This window comes from Heliangelus exortis, chromosome 2 (genome assembly GCF_036169615.1).
Source record: "Heliangelus exortis chromosome 2, bHelExo1.hap1, whole genome shotgun sequence".
NCBI lineage: Eukaryota > Metazoa > Chordata > Aves > Apodiformes > Trochilidae > Heliangelus > Heliangelus exortis.
In genome coordinates this window covers 129817983-129835056 of record NC_092423.1, presented here as the reverse complement: position 1 = coordinate 129835056, position 17074 = coordinate 129817983, and the positions used below count along the sequence as shown (strand labels likewise).

General features: G+C 36.0%; 1 protein-coding gene across 4 annotated transcripts in view; it reads right to left on the bottom strand.

The window, feature by feature from the left end:
• VPS13B (vacuolar protein sorting 13 homolog B) overlaps positions 1-17074 on the bottom strand; it is a 425857-nt gene that overhangs the window by 112891 nt on the left and 295892 nt on the right. For all 4 annotated transcript variants that reach the window (XM_071738035.1, XM_071738039.1, XM_071738037.1 and 1 more), the window contains exon 34: positions 3156-3858. In XM_071738035.1, coding sequence (XP_071594136.1) covers positions 3156-3858 — 703 coding nt within the window. The remainder of the gene's footprint in view (positions 1-3155; positions 3859-17074) is intronic.

The following is a 17074-nucleotide window of genomic DNA, read 5'->3' as shown; positions in this document are numbered from 1 at the left end:
TTATTATTATGTTTTGGATCTAATCTACATATTTCATACACAGCTTAACTGTGTAAGCTTAAATGTATTAGTAGAAGTAATGAGAAACGACCCCCTTAGGAGGACCAATAAAACTTTACAACAAACATCATGGATTTTTCCTTTTGCCCAAAGAAGCCTCAATTTTTTACTTTGTAATGAAATTTGGTATGTTACCAAATGGTATGTAACATCTTCTGAGCTGCTGCTGTGCTGTTGTCTGTCTCCATCATGAGATGCAAGGCACATAATGTTTTCATCAGGCCTGCTTTCCAAGTCCCAGTGATTAGTTTTTTAGTTTTTTTATTTTAAAGGGGGGAATATACTCCATCAGTTCTTATAACCTAATTAAAATATTTATTTTATGTCTAGATTGTGTTCTCTTCCCTATCCTAATAGTGATAATGGAGTGATAGTTGCATGCATACATACAGACACAAGAAGAGTAGTTTCTAGGGAGTCTACCTGGAAGTATTCTTTAGCAACATTCACAGTAAATTAAGTATCATTTATGCCCTCTTCCCACTCTCCAGTCCTTGGTATACAAAGGAATACAGGAATTTAATGCATGCCTGTTGTACAGAGAGAAGCTAACATTTCTTTCAAATAAACTTTTTATTGTTCTCCATTTGGATGATGCATCTCTTTCAGATAAAACTGTCAGCAAATAGTCAGAACATTAAGAAAAATTGGCATGATTGATTAAATCAACTGCAGCAACTCAGAAAATGCCATGCAAAGCTCTTGATGCTGTATTATATGATATGCAATATATATAGTGTGTATATATATAAAACACAGCCATTGGCTACTTTCTTACAAATGAAAAATACAGATTTCCAAAACTAACATGTTACTGCAGTTGTATGACAAGTTAATCCTGAACAATGCTATTACAAGCACAGCAGGTCTTGCTAAACAAGAGGCAATAAAAATTTATACTAAGCATTTGGCTGTGTGAATTAGTGAGTGACTTCAAGTTTGGGTTAGTTTTTTAACTTATTAATATGTTTTAACAGGAAACCTTAATAATGTCTAAAAGTATCTAAAGGGTGGGTGCTAGGAAGATGGAGCCAGACTCTTAGTAGTTCCCAGTGAAAGGTCAAGGGGAGATGGGCACAAGCTGGAACATAGGAAGTTCCATTTAAACATAAGAAAAAACTTATTTACTATGAAGGTGAGAAGGTACTGGAGCAGGCTGCCCAGGGAGGCTGTGGAGTCCCCTTCTCTGGAGGTATTAAAAACCTGCCTGGGTGCAGTCCCTGTCTAATGTGCTCTAGGTGATCCTGCTTTAGTGGAGAGTTGGACTGGATGATCTCTAGAGGTCCCTTCCAGCTCTGATGATTCTGTGATTTAGGATGGTGATTTTAGGCACTAGAACTTTGACGCCCACCTTTCAAACTCCTTTGAGAAGAGCCCTAATGCTTCAAAAGCAAGCACAGAATTCTGCCTGATCCACAAATAAGGTATTTACTGCTGCTCACAAAGGCAGCAAGATGAGACCAGAAATTCTGCCTTCACATTCTGTCTGGTTCCTGCCTCCACACTCTTTTATCTCTGTCTGACCCAGAGACAAAAAGCCAAAGAAAAGGGTAGTAGGCTAAATGAAGGGTTAGTCTTTGGTCCTTGAAGAAGACCTCTTGGGGTCTCACTGAAAATCTGCTGGTGATCAAGGAACTCTCAGGCTGTAGATTCCTACTATCTTTATTATTTAGACTTCTTGTCATGCTTCTCATGATCTCTCATCATCTTTGTAGGAAGACCTTATTACAGCTTGTGTTTTTTAGAACTGCTCCCATAGACAGGAAAATGGTGAAAGACTTCAAAAGTTAATTGTAGGAGCACAATTGGGAGAAATCTGTCAAGTTTACTGCTAAAATGGAGGCAGTTTGTACAAGGACACACTTGAATGCCTCAGACATGAGAAACGAAGAAGTTGTATCACATATTTCCAAAACACTACATTAATGAAGTTGTGATCTTTACCTTACAGCTACTCCAACTTTCTTTCAAGTTTTGCACTAATTGATCTGTTAATTCTTTTAGTATTTTTATATACACAGTGACCACCTCTTATATAACATCTAACTAATACACATGGGAATCTGGAGTAAATAAAATTCAGGACAGAGCTGTATTTCTTTCAAGACAGGACAGCAACAGCAGAGAAAGATGAAAATGGAAGCATGATAAACGATGTTCTTCTGCAAAGAACAAATCTCTGTATTACAATTATCACACAAAAAAATTTACTATTTTTCACAAGTGGTGTGCTATATGAACTCTGGCAACAAAAAACTAGCAATATTTTTTAACTATAGTTCTCATTCAGTGAAAAATTTAAAACCCCACACTTTTCTGGCTGTTTGCTCAGCAGATCTCAGCATTCTCATTTACACTTTTTTTAGGTAATACTCTGTAATGCTGTACATTACACTTTTGCACATTGTACACTTTTGCAGCTGTCAGAAAACGAACTGCAGTAATAGATTTCTCTCTTCAGTGGTACAGATAAAAGAGAAAAAGAAATTTTCAGAGTATTTTCGTCTGAACAGTTACTCTGGTATTTCTTATTATAAGCTTTGCATATGAAAAAAAGTGCCACTTGTTACGAAAAGGAAAAACTGTTACTCAGCTGAATGAAAAATTATAATACATGACATCACTAGATTTCATTTGAGATATCACTATAATTTCCTTACAGTTTATGATCCAAACACCAGGTGCTTCTAAAATGTTTACCTTCAAATTTTATCAGAAGGCTAACAGAAAAAGACTGTCATATACAGTCATAAAAAATGGTTCTTATGGGATCAGCCTGGCTTACAACTCTTCCTTAGAAAACACTGGGAAGTTAGAGAACTGCAACAATCCCTATTGGAATCTGGTAGTGAGGAAGTCATATTGAGGAACAGGAACAACTGGTTGCTAAAAAGTTTGGTACTGAGAATTTCAAATATTTTACACACTTATTATGATTCAGATGTGGGGTATAATCCGAAATATATTTATATTTACAATTTGATTTTAAATAGATGTCCTAGAAGTCTCTCAGCTGTTTTCCACCGCTCCAGTAACTTTGAAAAGTGCAATTATTATGGCAGTTATAATGAGAAGTGAATGTTAAATGCTCTTACCCGTACACTTGTAGTCTGAGGCTACTCCTTTAAGACCAGCATCGAACACTGATATCTCTACCTTTTGCTTTCTGTGGTGGCAGCTCAGGAGCACAGAGGGCTGCGATACAACGAGGTAGAGAAATGGCTGCAGATCTATGTCCCCAGTTCCCCTGCGACCGGGCTGCCGGACGATGGTTATACCCAGGGCTTGGCGAGCAGATGATCTTGTGGAAGCATGCAGGCTTTCTAGGGACAAAAGACCAGGTTTTTTCCCAGTAGGCAGGGGAACATTACTGTTCAACAGATCATCTGCTGTGACTGAGGAAATGCAGGGCTGACTGGGCTTCTTGGTTTCATGGCTGCCACCTGAGGCTGCTTCTGGAAGGTTCAAGGAGCTTTTGCTTATTTTCTCACCATCTTTCTGGTCTTGTACAGATTTTGATTTAGGCAAGGCAGTGCATGAATAGGTCATCAAGGAAATTCGACTCGCTGTTACAAAAATGTCAAAGGGAATGAAATTGAGATTCTTGACAATGGAAGACTGGAGGGAAGGACGAGCAATGCGGTGCTGGCTGGTACCACTGTGCTGCTCAATCTGAACAATTCTGATTTTAACACTGTCACTGCCAATTCCACTGTCCTGTGCCCCACTATAACGGGAAGAAGTCTCAACTTTTCCTCCATCAGACACATCCATTTTTTTCTGCTCTTGTTTGGAAACCTGCAAAGGAAAATGTTGTATCAACTTATGATACCCATATTCCAATTATTTCCATTTCAGTGGCAGCAAACAATCACTATATAAACATGATGTCAAAAAAGAGAATTCTTAGAAAAATATCTGCCAAGTTTACTTTAACACAGTAATAACTCATGAAAACACAGCAGGTGTCTGTTCCAATGAAATGATGACTCACAACAGATTAAGTGCCAAAAGAACACGTGAAGGAAAACAAAAAAAAAAAAAAAAAAAGGAGTAATGATTTCTAGGCTTAAATGACTTTTTTAAATATAAACTTAAAAAAATATTTAACCATGTTTAACATTACATTCTATTTCATCTAATCTAATGCAAAATCATAAAAAGATTAAATGGAAATTGTATAAATATTATGTTTTATGAAAAATATTTTTTTAAGAGTCATGGAAATGAAAGCTGCCTTGTATAAAACACCAAAGTTGAAGGAAACATCAGCACTACCTAAAGATTGCCTCTGTGAGGGGGTACAAGTTGTTAGTTTACCAAGGCTCACCACAAGGTTTCAGAGGGTTTCACATAAGAAGTCATTGCATACAGAAATATTTCAAAAAGAAAACATACACCGCTGATAAAGAGAAAAAGAATGTGCCTTCTACCACAGGAAATGCAAGAGTGAAACAAAAAGTTGCAAGGCTGTCTCCAGGGACCACAGAGTGCCAGTTCAAGGGACAGAGATATCCAAAATATGGAAATTCTGCAGGAAGAAATCTCTTTCAATACTGCTCATGAAACAAAGAGAAATCCTATAAAGGAGCTCAAAGACAAGAGGAGGAGTGTATCCTAAAACAGATATTTGTTAACGATAGTGATAATGATAATAAATGGCCAACTCCTTGGATTCATATGGAATTTAGAGCCATACATTCAACCTGTATAGCTTCCACAGCATAAGTAGCACTTCCAGCTGTGCTGCTCAGAAGTGTTCCTGCTCTCCACAAGAGCTAACATCAGGAATGCCCAGTTCAGTCAGATTCATGACCCATCCAGCCCAGTATGCTGGCCCTGACAGTACTAGCAGGAGACTCTGTCAAGAGAGAACACAGCCCCTGGCCACTTCCTGCAATCTTTTCCTCTCCTACTCCCCAAGCATCCACAGCTGTTGCATTTGGGATGCCACTGGTACTCTGTGTAGTTGTTTTAGTAATCACTTCTAGACTCAGTGTCCATGAATTTCTTTTTGAACACACTGCAAGTGTCTGGCATCTACAACCTTCTGGGGCAGTAAGTTCAATTTCTTTTTTTCTTCCTTGGTTTTAAACCTATTTTCTATTAGTGTCATCTCCCTCCACCCATCTTTTTCAGTGCATGATTTGAATGTTCAGATCCACATTCAGCTTTATCACTGTTGCTACTACTTTGTAAACCTTGATCAAAACCTCCCTCAGCCTTCTCTCCAGACGGGGAAATCCCAGACTTTTTAGGCTCTCTTCACGAAGTAAGTGCTCAAGCACCTTTAATGATTTTAGCTTTCTTTCTCTACTTCCGTAACTCCACTATACACTTCTTGAGTATTCTACAGAGTATGAAATAATTGGGATCACTATGGCTTTATATACCAGTAAAATCTGTCTTGTTCTCAGTCTCCACCCTAATGATGTCCACTATTTTGTTGTGGTTTTTTTTTTTTTCTATATTGCCTCAATGGTACAATTTCTTTGTTCCAGGACTTACTTCAATACTGTCTTGTTATCTTCTCTGCTCAACTGAATCTTGAAAAAGGGAGATATAAACTACGACAAACTGTATCTTATTATTACTGTAAATTAACCACAAAATACAATCATGAGTTACAAGTATTTTCAAATTTATCAGCAACTTAATTATAGGAATGAAAGGCAGTGAATTACTGAATTTCTTCAAACTTTATTATTTTTGCAACAATGTTAGTAGATTCTACATATACTTCAGATATTGGGTTGTGATGTAGTTAAAGAAAAGCATTTTTTTCATAGGTTCCTTTATTTTGTGTTTTATGAATCAAAGGAAGCAAGTCCCTCTTCTTTTCTTTAAAGGAATGAACATGCCAGAAAAAATTGCTAGGGAGGAAATCCTTAAGGAGAACCATTAAGTAGCTGAGATTTTCTTTGAAAAGGTTTTTGTCAGCTCTGGTTACAAACTTTTCAGATTCACTCATGTACATATTTTTCAAATAACCAACAAAATTCCTTGCAGCTGATTTCTATGCAGAATCATATCACTGACTTGTAAAGGTGATACCACTTTTAATGCAATCTCTGTAAAAATAACTAGACACCATTTTACTGAATTACAGTATTGTGAGCCAGGAAATCCTGAATCTTCTTGATAGCCAAGCAAAGTTAGGTTATTTACTGTCTGGTATGCTATATCTGTCTCGTATCCTATAGTGCTTTGCCCATATGCTGCATTGATGGCACTTTTAAAAATGGTATAGTTGGTTGTATCACTTATGGGCTGAGGGCAAGGAGAAGACAGAAGGGGTGGAACTGTGAAAGAGCCTGGCTGTTTCATTTCATAGAAATGCTGTACGACATGGAGCAGAGGGCATATGCTGATTAAAGTCATTAATTTTTAACTGCTCCACAGTCATCAGTTCAGTCTTACAAAAAAATCTTTTTAGAAAGTGTGGTTCTGTAGTGAATGAAGCTCTGAAGGTACTATATAGGATTGTCTTGCTCTCTTCTTTGCAGTAAAAATTTCTACAGAAACCTGGTATGAAGGATATGCTTGATTTGGCTAGAGGGATTGAAAATACAATGTCACCCACAAAACTATAATCTTCCAGGGAGAAAAGCATCACATGTGTATGACTGAGTGGAGGGAGAGAGCACAGTACTTTTGGGTTTTTAACAGATCCTCTCTTCTCACACCTAAATACATTTGACTTGAGGCGCAGTTCTCTTTTCTTCCGGCTCTTTGTATAATTTAGTATTTGTTAAATGTGCTGGTCTATGCAAATCACCTCAAGGAAGGGCTGCAGAGCCTCTTGCAACAGGGCAAGGGAATGGTTTTCAAGTAAAAGAGGGTAGGCTTAGACTAGATATAAGGAAGAAATATTTTACAATGAGGGTGGTGAAACACTGGCATTGGTTGTCCAGAGCAGCGGTAGAAGCCCTACCCCTGGAAACATCCAAGGTCAGGTTGGACACAGCTCTAAGCACCCTGATCAGGTGGAAAATGCCCCTGCTCACTGCCGGGGGGTTGGACTAGATGACCTTTAAATATCCCTTCCAATCCAAACCATTCTGTGATTCCACAAAGGTGAGAAAGTAGCTCTGCCTCCATCCCTATTCAGACTTCAGTTTTTTTGTGAGGACTACTGCAAGGGCGCTAATTGGTCCCAACTGCTGAGTTTCCTGTTATGCAGACATTTGACTAAAGAAACTTACTAAGACCCCAAATCAATTCAGGCAGGTCACCAAACAGCAGTCAGATGGTAACTTCTGCTCAGTTCTAAGCAGTACAGAATATGAACCAGTGCCCAAAAGGTGAAAGACACTGTATCCTATTACAGTTTTCCATGCCACCCGGTTCTGCAATGAAATTTTGACTTATGTGGGCTCTTACCATATATATTATTAAAAGTTGGAACACGTGAATAATGATTTGCAAGACAGCTTTATATAACAGCACTGGGTACAAAATAAAGGTGCAGAAGTACCACTGAAACTTCTTGCATCAATTTTGACTCTCAGTAAACATCAAACATTCCAACCGAGTTTCACAGCTAGCCTGAAAATATGCCTAGTAATAAACTTGGGAATTATTTATTTTTCTCTCTAAAAGGATAAGGATATGAGAGGGAATGACTCTCACTATAACAACCCAAAAAAGATTCTTTGCTTTACTATGGGATAAATAGGACTACTTTAAAGATGTCAAGAACAGCAATATCAGCTTGCTGTTTGCAAATGTAACGGTAACATTTATCATTGGGCTGCATTATATCAATTCTCTTACTCTTTACATAACCCATTTAAAATGAACAATAAAAGTTTTCTTTAATTAGCTACTGGTGTGCATTAACATGATCATGATTAAACCATAAAAACCAACTGTACATTACTCTAGTCCCCTATCCCATGTGTTTTAAATTATTTTAGTTGAAAATGTACTTTGAGTCCCTTTTAAAAGTTCGACCTTCTGCTTTCAGAGAATTAAATGCATATTACTGTAGTGGAGAAGATAATGTTTCAGACCTCCAGGCATATATTAAACACACTGGCAGCACATTAGACAAAATGCTTTACTTATTAGATACTTCCTATTCTAAACAGTGTCATCAAAGGCTAAAAACAAAATCCATATAAAGGCTGCACAATGCTTCCACACAGAACCTGTGCCAAAATCCCTGTACTTTCCAACTAATGAGGAAAGGATGTGTACTCTTAACATATGAATGTAAGATTTTCCAAGCATTCACTTTAGGAAACAGGACTATTGATTCCACATGGCTTATGTTAAGTGAAACTGTATTGGTAAAATAACCTTTAAGATATTTGGCATGATAACTATAATTAAACAGTATTCAAAGGAATAAAACAAAAGGGAATTTGGTTCCACAATGGCTAATTAAAATAAAATGAAAAAACACAGCATGTCATCTATCAAGATAAATTGTTATTGTTTAAGAACTATTTAAATACTGTTAAAATATACTTTTAGATAAAATCTGAAAGGACTGGAAAAATATTTGTGGCTTAAAAATGGATAGTTTGGCGAAGAAAAAAGTATAGGACGCTGAAATTTTATGCTGAGATAATAGCTTTAAAGCTTTGAGCATAACCAGATGGTACTTAAATCGGAGGAATTCTACAGTTTCACTGTCAAGAGTGAGTTGCAATATGGAAAGGTTTTCAATAGCTAGAAAAAACATGTCAAGATGATAGTTTACTTCTTAGATCACTTCAGTGCATTTTCTTGTCCTTTCACAGTTATATAACCTATCAATAGTAGACATTATAGAAAAGGTGTTGAAAGCTGCCCTGGTAGCTAGGGAACTGTGGCTAATTCTTCCTTTTCATGTGTTGAGATAGGTAACTTTACTAGCTTAACCCCTTGAGTTCAATAGGGCATGTGACACATATATCTAGTGAAAGGGCAATGAAATAGCATGTCCTGTAGAACACACACGGAGAAGTACGTCAAAAAATCAAGGGTAAATAAATCTATTTGCTCTGCATAATTAGCAAGCAGTCCCACCTGAGGTCACTGCAATCTTAGCCTGGTAACTCTTTTTTATTTTCCATTCCTGATAAAAGTATTTAGGTGGTAAAGACATGTCTTCAAAGTTTTCACTCCATAAAGAGAAGCAATAAAACCATCCAGATAAACACAGAACCTAATACTTCTGACCAGTAATTAACACATTTTCCAAATCAGAGAGGTGTTTTACAACAATTGGCAGCGTTTTTTCATTGTATTTTCACTTTCTTATTCTCTCAAGAGCTTTCAACAATAACAAATGTAAGCATGTGCAAATTTCATTATAAGCATTTCCATCAGTTTTATTTTCTCTTACTGATACTTTACAGGATGATTCTTTAATTAATGGAATAACTGTAAGCAACATGATCTTTGGAAGTGCAACTGCTCCAGACTGAAAGCACCTACATTTGTAAAATTTTTCCAGCTTCTCAGCTTAATTAAGGTTATACAAAGACAATACTGAAGTAAAATTTCCAGCCTTCTGCATAGCTGTGCTTTAACTGTGATCAAAACCCCTCAGCCCATCATGAGATCATTCTTCACATTACATAAATTATGGAAAGAGACACAGGTGTGAAACCATGGAATCAAAGTGCCAATCACATATGCTTCATCACCATGGCATGTGACCTAGTTTTATTTCTTTTGCTAAATAGTAGTACCCTTTTCATGGAAATAAAGATCTTGCCTACCACACAAACTGAGCTACAGAAAAGGACTTTTTTCCCCTGTTATGCTTAAGCAGGAACTACAAAGAAAACATTTGTGCAGTTTCTTTCTGGCTCTAAGTACACAATCTACTTCATCAAAGAGTCTCCAACAGTTTAGAAATTTATTTGACATGCTGTTCTCTAAAGAATCTTTTTTGTTTGTTTGTTTGTTTGTTTTTTTGGCTAACCAAAGTTTGCTACAATCTTCTACTGAATTCTTCATCTAAACAATTTTGTTTTGTTTTGCTTGAGTTCCAAGATTTACTTGAATTTTGAACATTATCAAAATAATTTTGTAAACTGACATATTAATGTCACAGGAAAGTATAATGACACACTCATACAAGAATATTAGACTGCATTAAGACTTATGTCTTAGAGTCTAATAAAATATCTCTTTTAAGTTACAAACTAAAATTTCAGTCCTACAATTAAATCTAGACAAACTTGCTTCTTCTTATATCAGTTCAATGACAGAAAGTTTTGTGTAACAAAATATCAGAACGTATGAAATAGTTTATTTTATAGAGAAGCCAAATGCATTTTTCCACTCAGGAAGTTTCTTTTTAAACAGAATTTGCTTTAAAATAAGCCATGCTAATTTGAAGTGTAATGGCATATATAAGCTCCCACATCTACAGAAATACTCCTGACAGGAATTAAACTGTAGGTTTTACAGTACTGCAGGAATTATGTGAACGATGTGATGGCAAGGAACAATACAAACTCAGCTTCTTCATGCTATGTTTTAACAGCTCTTCAAAAGTAGAGCAAGAGGCTTCAGTCTGCTAAACACTGATCCAAATATTCATAAATCAAAGCTGTGCTAAATTTTCCAGTTGTAACATGGGTACAGGCAAATGCTAAATCCTTTGTAACACCAACAGAATTATTTAAAAAATCTTAATACAAACCGTATGTTTATTTTGCTACCTTATGAAAGGGCAGTAAGAAACTATTGTGTTCAATATTGTTATTGCTAAATAAATGCTTTCACTATAAAAAGATCAGGATGAAATCTCGCAGAGTACTTTGTTCAACAGTAATTTTTCTTTCATTTTTTTTACTGCAAGTATTAGCTTTTCTTGGGTTATTTTAAAATTTTATTTCAGAATTTAAAGTTCAAGTCTTTGCTCTTATATGAAAAAACCTGGATTAAAATAAATTTACATATTTAGGCAGGATGAAGGGTTGTTTTGGGAGTCTGCATATTTCTCTTGGACATTTTAAAAAGAAGTAGTTAAAACTTCGACTTTATTTTATGTGATGTTCTCTAACATTTTGGTCTTAAGATTTTGGTAGAAGTTTTACCAGTCTGTTTTGGATCACATTTCCATCCAGACAGACATACTGAACTAAGTGGTGGTTTGATATGGAGGTGATCTTAGAGGAAGCAACTTTGACTCATCAAGCTGGCTGAACCTTTCAGGAGGATGCTGAATTAGCTCTCATTCACTGGTGTGCCTAAATACATTGGGGGGAAAAAACACCCAACACAACAAATAACATTCAAGGACTTACAATTTTAAGCTACAAAGGCTGTGGTTTCACACCAGAAAGGTTGCTTTCAAACACTACAGACAGAGCAGTTATCTAAGTCAGCTTCCAGCATGACTGGATATACAAGTTTGCCACTGGAATTGGAATATCACAGCATGCAGAGGGATTATGTTAAGTGCTTTTGCCACTGACCAGTTCTGGGAAATCATGGAGTCACTGGATGGCACCCATCGCAACACTAGTCTTAGGTCCAAAAAATCCCAGGGTCCTACAGATTAATGTTTTCTTGACCAGACATTCAATTGTGTGATGAGAAAGTTTAAAGTAACAATTCACTGAATAATTCTTAGATACAAGAGTTTAAATAATTTAATATTACTAAAGATGGAAGCATCAGATGATTCACTGTTACTACATTCAAAGATGAGAAATTTAACAAAGTAATCTACTCCCACTGGAATAAATTGGGATATTCTCCCATTGACTAACATTCAGTGTTCTGCAAAATAAATAAAAAGATGCAGAAACAAATGCCAAATACACTGGCAGTGATTCAAAGCAGGATTCAAGAAAGCCTCAAAATGCAAATTTAGGCTTCTTATTCTAGGATAGGATGAATTAATGTCCTAACAATAAAAAGAGTCATTGTAATTCAGTAAACTAACTTGATAACTGACTTTCGATATACAGAATCTACCTGCAGCATCTTAACTGAATAAGCATCTAGCTGTAAGCTGTCCACCAAACCAAAAGTTATAGTATTTATCTTACTATATATTACAGTCTTTATCTGTTCTGAGTATCTTAAAGGCATGTCAAATAACAATATCCACAGCAGATCAGATGTCATGTACAACTGCTGCCCAATTTACCAACCTTCTTTCTACATTATTTCCAACAGTGGAGATCAAACTGAGACAGAATATGTGCCACAAGCAGGAGAATCCGCAGTACAGGTAAAAAATACCCAACTGTTGATACAGAATTGCTCATCAAAAGGTGCTGGGATGTTGAGTGCCTCAGATTTTAAAGCTTTCAGATATATGGAAAATTACAAGGGAAGAATCACTTCCCTGGCCCTGTTGGCCACACTGTTCCTGATAGAGGCCAGGATGCCATGGGCCTTCTTGGCCACCTGGGCACACTGCTGGCTCCTTTTTCTTTTTCTCATATTCAGCTTTCTGAACCCCCATCCCACCTCCTTTTTTTCCTAGGTTGTTACACCTCACCTATATCACCACAAATAAACTTGTATCTAGCCTAATGTTTGAGTAAATCATGTTTCAGTTTGTTCAGAGTATCTTAGAAAAGGACTAAGGGAGTTAAGTAAATCATGTGAAGTGCCTGGGAAATTAATAATTCCAGAACATGATTTTTTTTTTTTTTTGCAACAAGGCCATCACAAAATATTGCCATTTTTAGCAAGTTGCTGTGAGAGCCTCAGTGTGGAATTCCAGGCCAGACTGAATTTGTGTCACCTCATTTGTGCCATATCTGATTCATGAAACAGCCAGTCTCAAAGTACTAAAAATAACCCAACCAACCAACCAAAAAAAAACAAAACAAAACAAAACAAAACAAAGCAAAACAAAACAAAAAACAAAAAAAAAAACCGAAAACCAAACCTAAAAAACAACTAAAAAAAAAGCGAGAAAAAACATATTTATTTTTGGCCTGTTCTGTTTCCTCCCCTGGTTCATTGTAGTACTACAATTCGGAGAAGGAAAAGGACAGACTGTGGCAACCCAGCTTGGATTAGCTTAATGAGCCTCAAAATTGTACCCTAAATGGTGCCCTCTGAACTCGTTGAAAAATAATTAAAGAAAAGAGTTGTGGTTTTGAAGCAGGAAAGAAAGGTCAGAAACAGGACCTCTGTAAGCCCACTTCAGGAGCAGATGACACATGGAGCTGCATCTTCGTGCTTGTCTGACTGATCAAGCCTGGCAGGCTTCCAACTGCCTTAAGTCTCTCTCAGTGCTAGGAGGCAGCTTCAAAGCACCCAGCTCCAAGCCATGCTGAGATTTGACTTTATACCTTACTGGAAAATAAATGGAGAATTATTATGAAACACATCCTGCAGCAGTCTGCCACTTTCAAAGCTTCCAACTGCAGCACTATGATCTCATTGGAGCCATCTAACTGTGGGCTGATAACGACATGAAAGACAATTAGAAAGCCCAGGCATAAAGACAAGTTTTTCTTTTAATGAAAAACACCTTTGGCCTTTAAATGCTGCTTCTATATGGTGTTATTATGGTGTATTATATTAAAGATGAGAAAGATAACAGATACTACTGAATATTATGTACTCATACTGCTTTTTCATTAATTTTTACATAAACACTAACAAGCTTTACCTGTTTGGAGTGATGATCATTATGTGTATATATATTGTATGTATATATATGTATATATACATACATATATATGTATGTGTATATATATATATATGTATGTATGTATGTATATACATATATATACAATATATATGTATATACAATCACATACATAAATATATAGTCCAAAAATCTATAGTGGTTTTTTTTGTTTGTTTGAATTTTCAATTTTATAGCACCTACTAGAAAGTTCCCAGTCTGTCAGAATGCAGCATACAATCTGGGAATTCAGGTTCAACTTGTGAGAAATGCACAAAACCTTGTTCTAGCAGCCTGGATGTGCAATATAGCTAAGCTAACTTTCTTATTTCTATTATTTTGGTAGCTGAGCCATACTGATCCTGGGCTAAAATCCATTTCCTATGGTAGGCTTCAACATGGACAAATATCCAATGAGGGATCCAACCCAGACCAGCCTACTGAGAAATTACTTAGTACAAACACTAAGGATCCAATAGATAAAATGAGTAAAACCCTCAGGTGTTCAATGTGTAATAAATATTTATATGGGGAAAATGCCTTATTGCCACATAGAATGAATTCTATAAAAAACAGGGATATTTTCAAGAGCATATATATCAGTTAGGTGTCCATCTCTGACTGAAAAAAATAATTTCTATATGATTTTGAATCTCTCCTACTCTCTTCTGTCTGTGTTTTGGAAGGCAAAGAACCAGCAAAAGCAGCGCATCTGTGGATCTAAGTTTACATATTCTAGTGGAAAATTAAAAAAAAAACATAAAAATCACTGCAAGAACACAGATGAACTAATGCAAACAGAAGGACCTTATTATCCCTGTAATTATGGGAAGAAAAAATGCCTTATTTCCTATTGTAATGTCTTGCTGTTCTTCAGACACATATGAGTAATGTGAAACCTTCAGACAGGACCCCTAATCAGTTAAGTTTATTGATTTTCAGTTTTATGGATTCTCTATTCTAACCAACTTTCCAATAATTTGAAATAACTGTCACTGTTCATTTCTGAGAATACCAAGTCTCTGTTACTCCTGTGCTTTGATGGAGAAAGTTAAAATTAGTGGAAATCTTTACTTAGGAGGAGTCAAGAACATAGCTGTGAGTCTTGATTCATGCAATGAATCACTGGTAATTTGGTGGGAAGGTAAAGACTCACTGACATTAAAAGAGTTGGAAAAACTGCCTAGGAAGGCAATCAGGAAAAAATTGCTAAACTGCAAGGTTATGAAGAAAATCCATTAACTAGCATAGCAGAAACACCAAAGATGCATACTATATACTAGCAATTGAAAGCTTGACAATGTCTTCTCTCTAGACAGATAATGGTGGTCACTTATCTGCAGAAATAAGTTTGAAATAATTAGCAAAATTATTAGCCTGAATTTTATTCAGTAAATGTTACTGGAATAACGTGCATGACTCCTATCAGTATCTTACCACAATCTAAGATTTCACCTTTTGATATAGCAACAGTAACCCAGTAACAATGAAGTTAGCTGTAAAAATGTAAAAATGGAAGTACTGTTCTGCTCTTTAATCTCCTCCATACTCAAGAGAAACACTTGGCAATGCAAATCAGTGGCACACCTACCTTTCTGCCTGTGTGGGAATACAAACAATACTGGTTTGTGTCATGATTATCAAAGTCACAGAACCTATGCACCTACTTTGTGGACTTTGTCACCCAAGGGTGATACTGTCCTGAAGTGTAGTTCACTGTAACTTCAGTAAATTGGCTTTTATGGTAGATAGCAGAAGAAATCTAATAGATTATTATATATTTTCCAGGTATTATACAATAAAGGTTCTTTATTATCTTTCCAGTTGGAACACTGTGTGTCCAGGAAGAAGCACTATTACACTCTCTTCCCCATTCAACAAAAGTCCAGTGCAATATTCATATGTTCAAGGGAAGTGGAAAAAGTATTTTTATTGAGACAAGTAAACTTCCCTGCAGGTTGGGCATAGAATAGAAATAAATTGTTTGGATTCAGAGAGGCTTAGAAGCCCAAATAATCCTAGAAATAAATGCTACTGATCAGGGTGATGATATCAATAACAGAAAGTTATTACCAACTTTTGGAAACCTCAATTGAAGTGTAAAACTCAAACTACATTCCACAAGAATACACATCCACATACATGCACGTGTTCTTTTGAATAATCCTCATGTGTTTTGCTTTCATATCTGCAAAATGGACCCTTTCTCTGAAAACTTCCTGTTTTAGTGTGAATTTATTTGAGTCCCTCACCTCTTTTTCGCTTTGTTGAAAAATAAGATTTTTGCTTTGAAGAGTCTCAGTAAAATCACAGCCATTTTCCCAGTACCAGATTTGCATCTACGTGCTTGCTCATAGAAGTATCAAAAAGAACTTGCACAGCCCTCCAAAAAAGATTATCTCCTTGCTAGTTTTGGCTACAAAATCAAATGATAAGACAAAGCTTCCTAACAATGGAAAAATGGTATAGTGATGACACAATATACTGGCAAGGATTTTATTATGATAGTGACCTTGAACTAACCAAAGATCACTTTATTTTCAGGAAAACATCCGACAAGTGGCTATGTGGGAATCCAAGTACTAGTAAAACTACCAGGAAAATGATGCAAATGTTAATAATCTATTTCAGCTAAAGGTTTTTCTTGGCATTCTGAAGAAGTTACACTTTGGCACTCAAGCTACAAGTTTACATCTGAAACTGTATGACCATTATATCCCAATGGTAAAAACTATCAAAAGACAATTTCAAAAGATTTAGCCATCACATGAATTTTAAGTACTGCTTTAAAACAGAAACCAAAATAATGTCCAGAACAGACAACTCAAAATAATACGTCCTGTTTGTCCAAAATAAAAAAATAGTCTATATCTCTCATCTGAACTACTCAGTCAACATGTCAAAGAAATGAAGAAAACTTTGTGCAGTGGAAATTATAAAACAAGAATTAAAATAAACCAAAACAAATTACATCTATTTTTGACAAAGATGGGCACTTTTTTTGGCTTCCCAAGAAAGGAAGGGGTCCTAAGTTTTTCTCAATTGAAATTAAAACTTATTTCAGATTGACCAGAGTCAGAAACTCTATGGAGCAAGACTGTTATTTATATATTTTCAAAATTAGTTTTCTTTTGGCTTTTCATTCAAGTGTGAACACTGCATGATGTACGGTTTTCAGCATGGTCAGAAAGGTATTCCATCTATACTCCAAGATTCTACTGCATTGCATACAGATGCTAGCAAAGAAAAATCAATTTAACTTATTGCACAACGCATCAAGCTACAGGCAACCACAAGGAAAGAACCAAATTAAAAGCACAAACAATTTTTCTACTTCAAGAGAAAGAAACTTTTGGTGGGGATCAAGATACTTGGATTTTGATTTTATTATTATCTTTTTTGTTC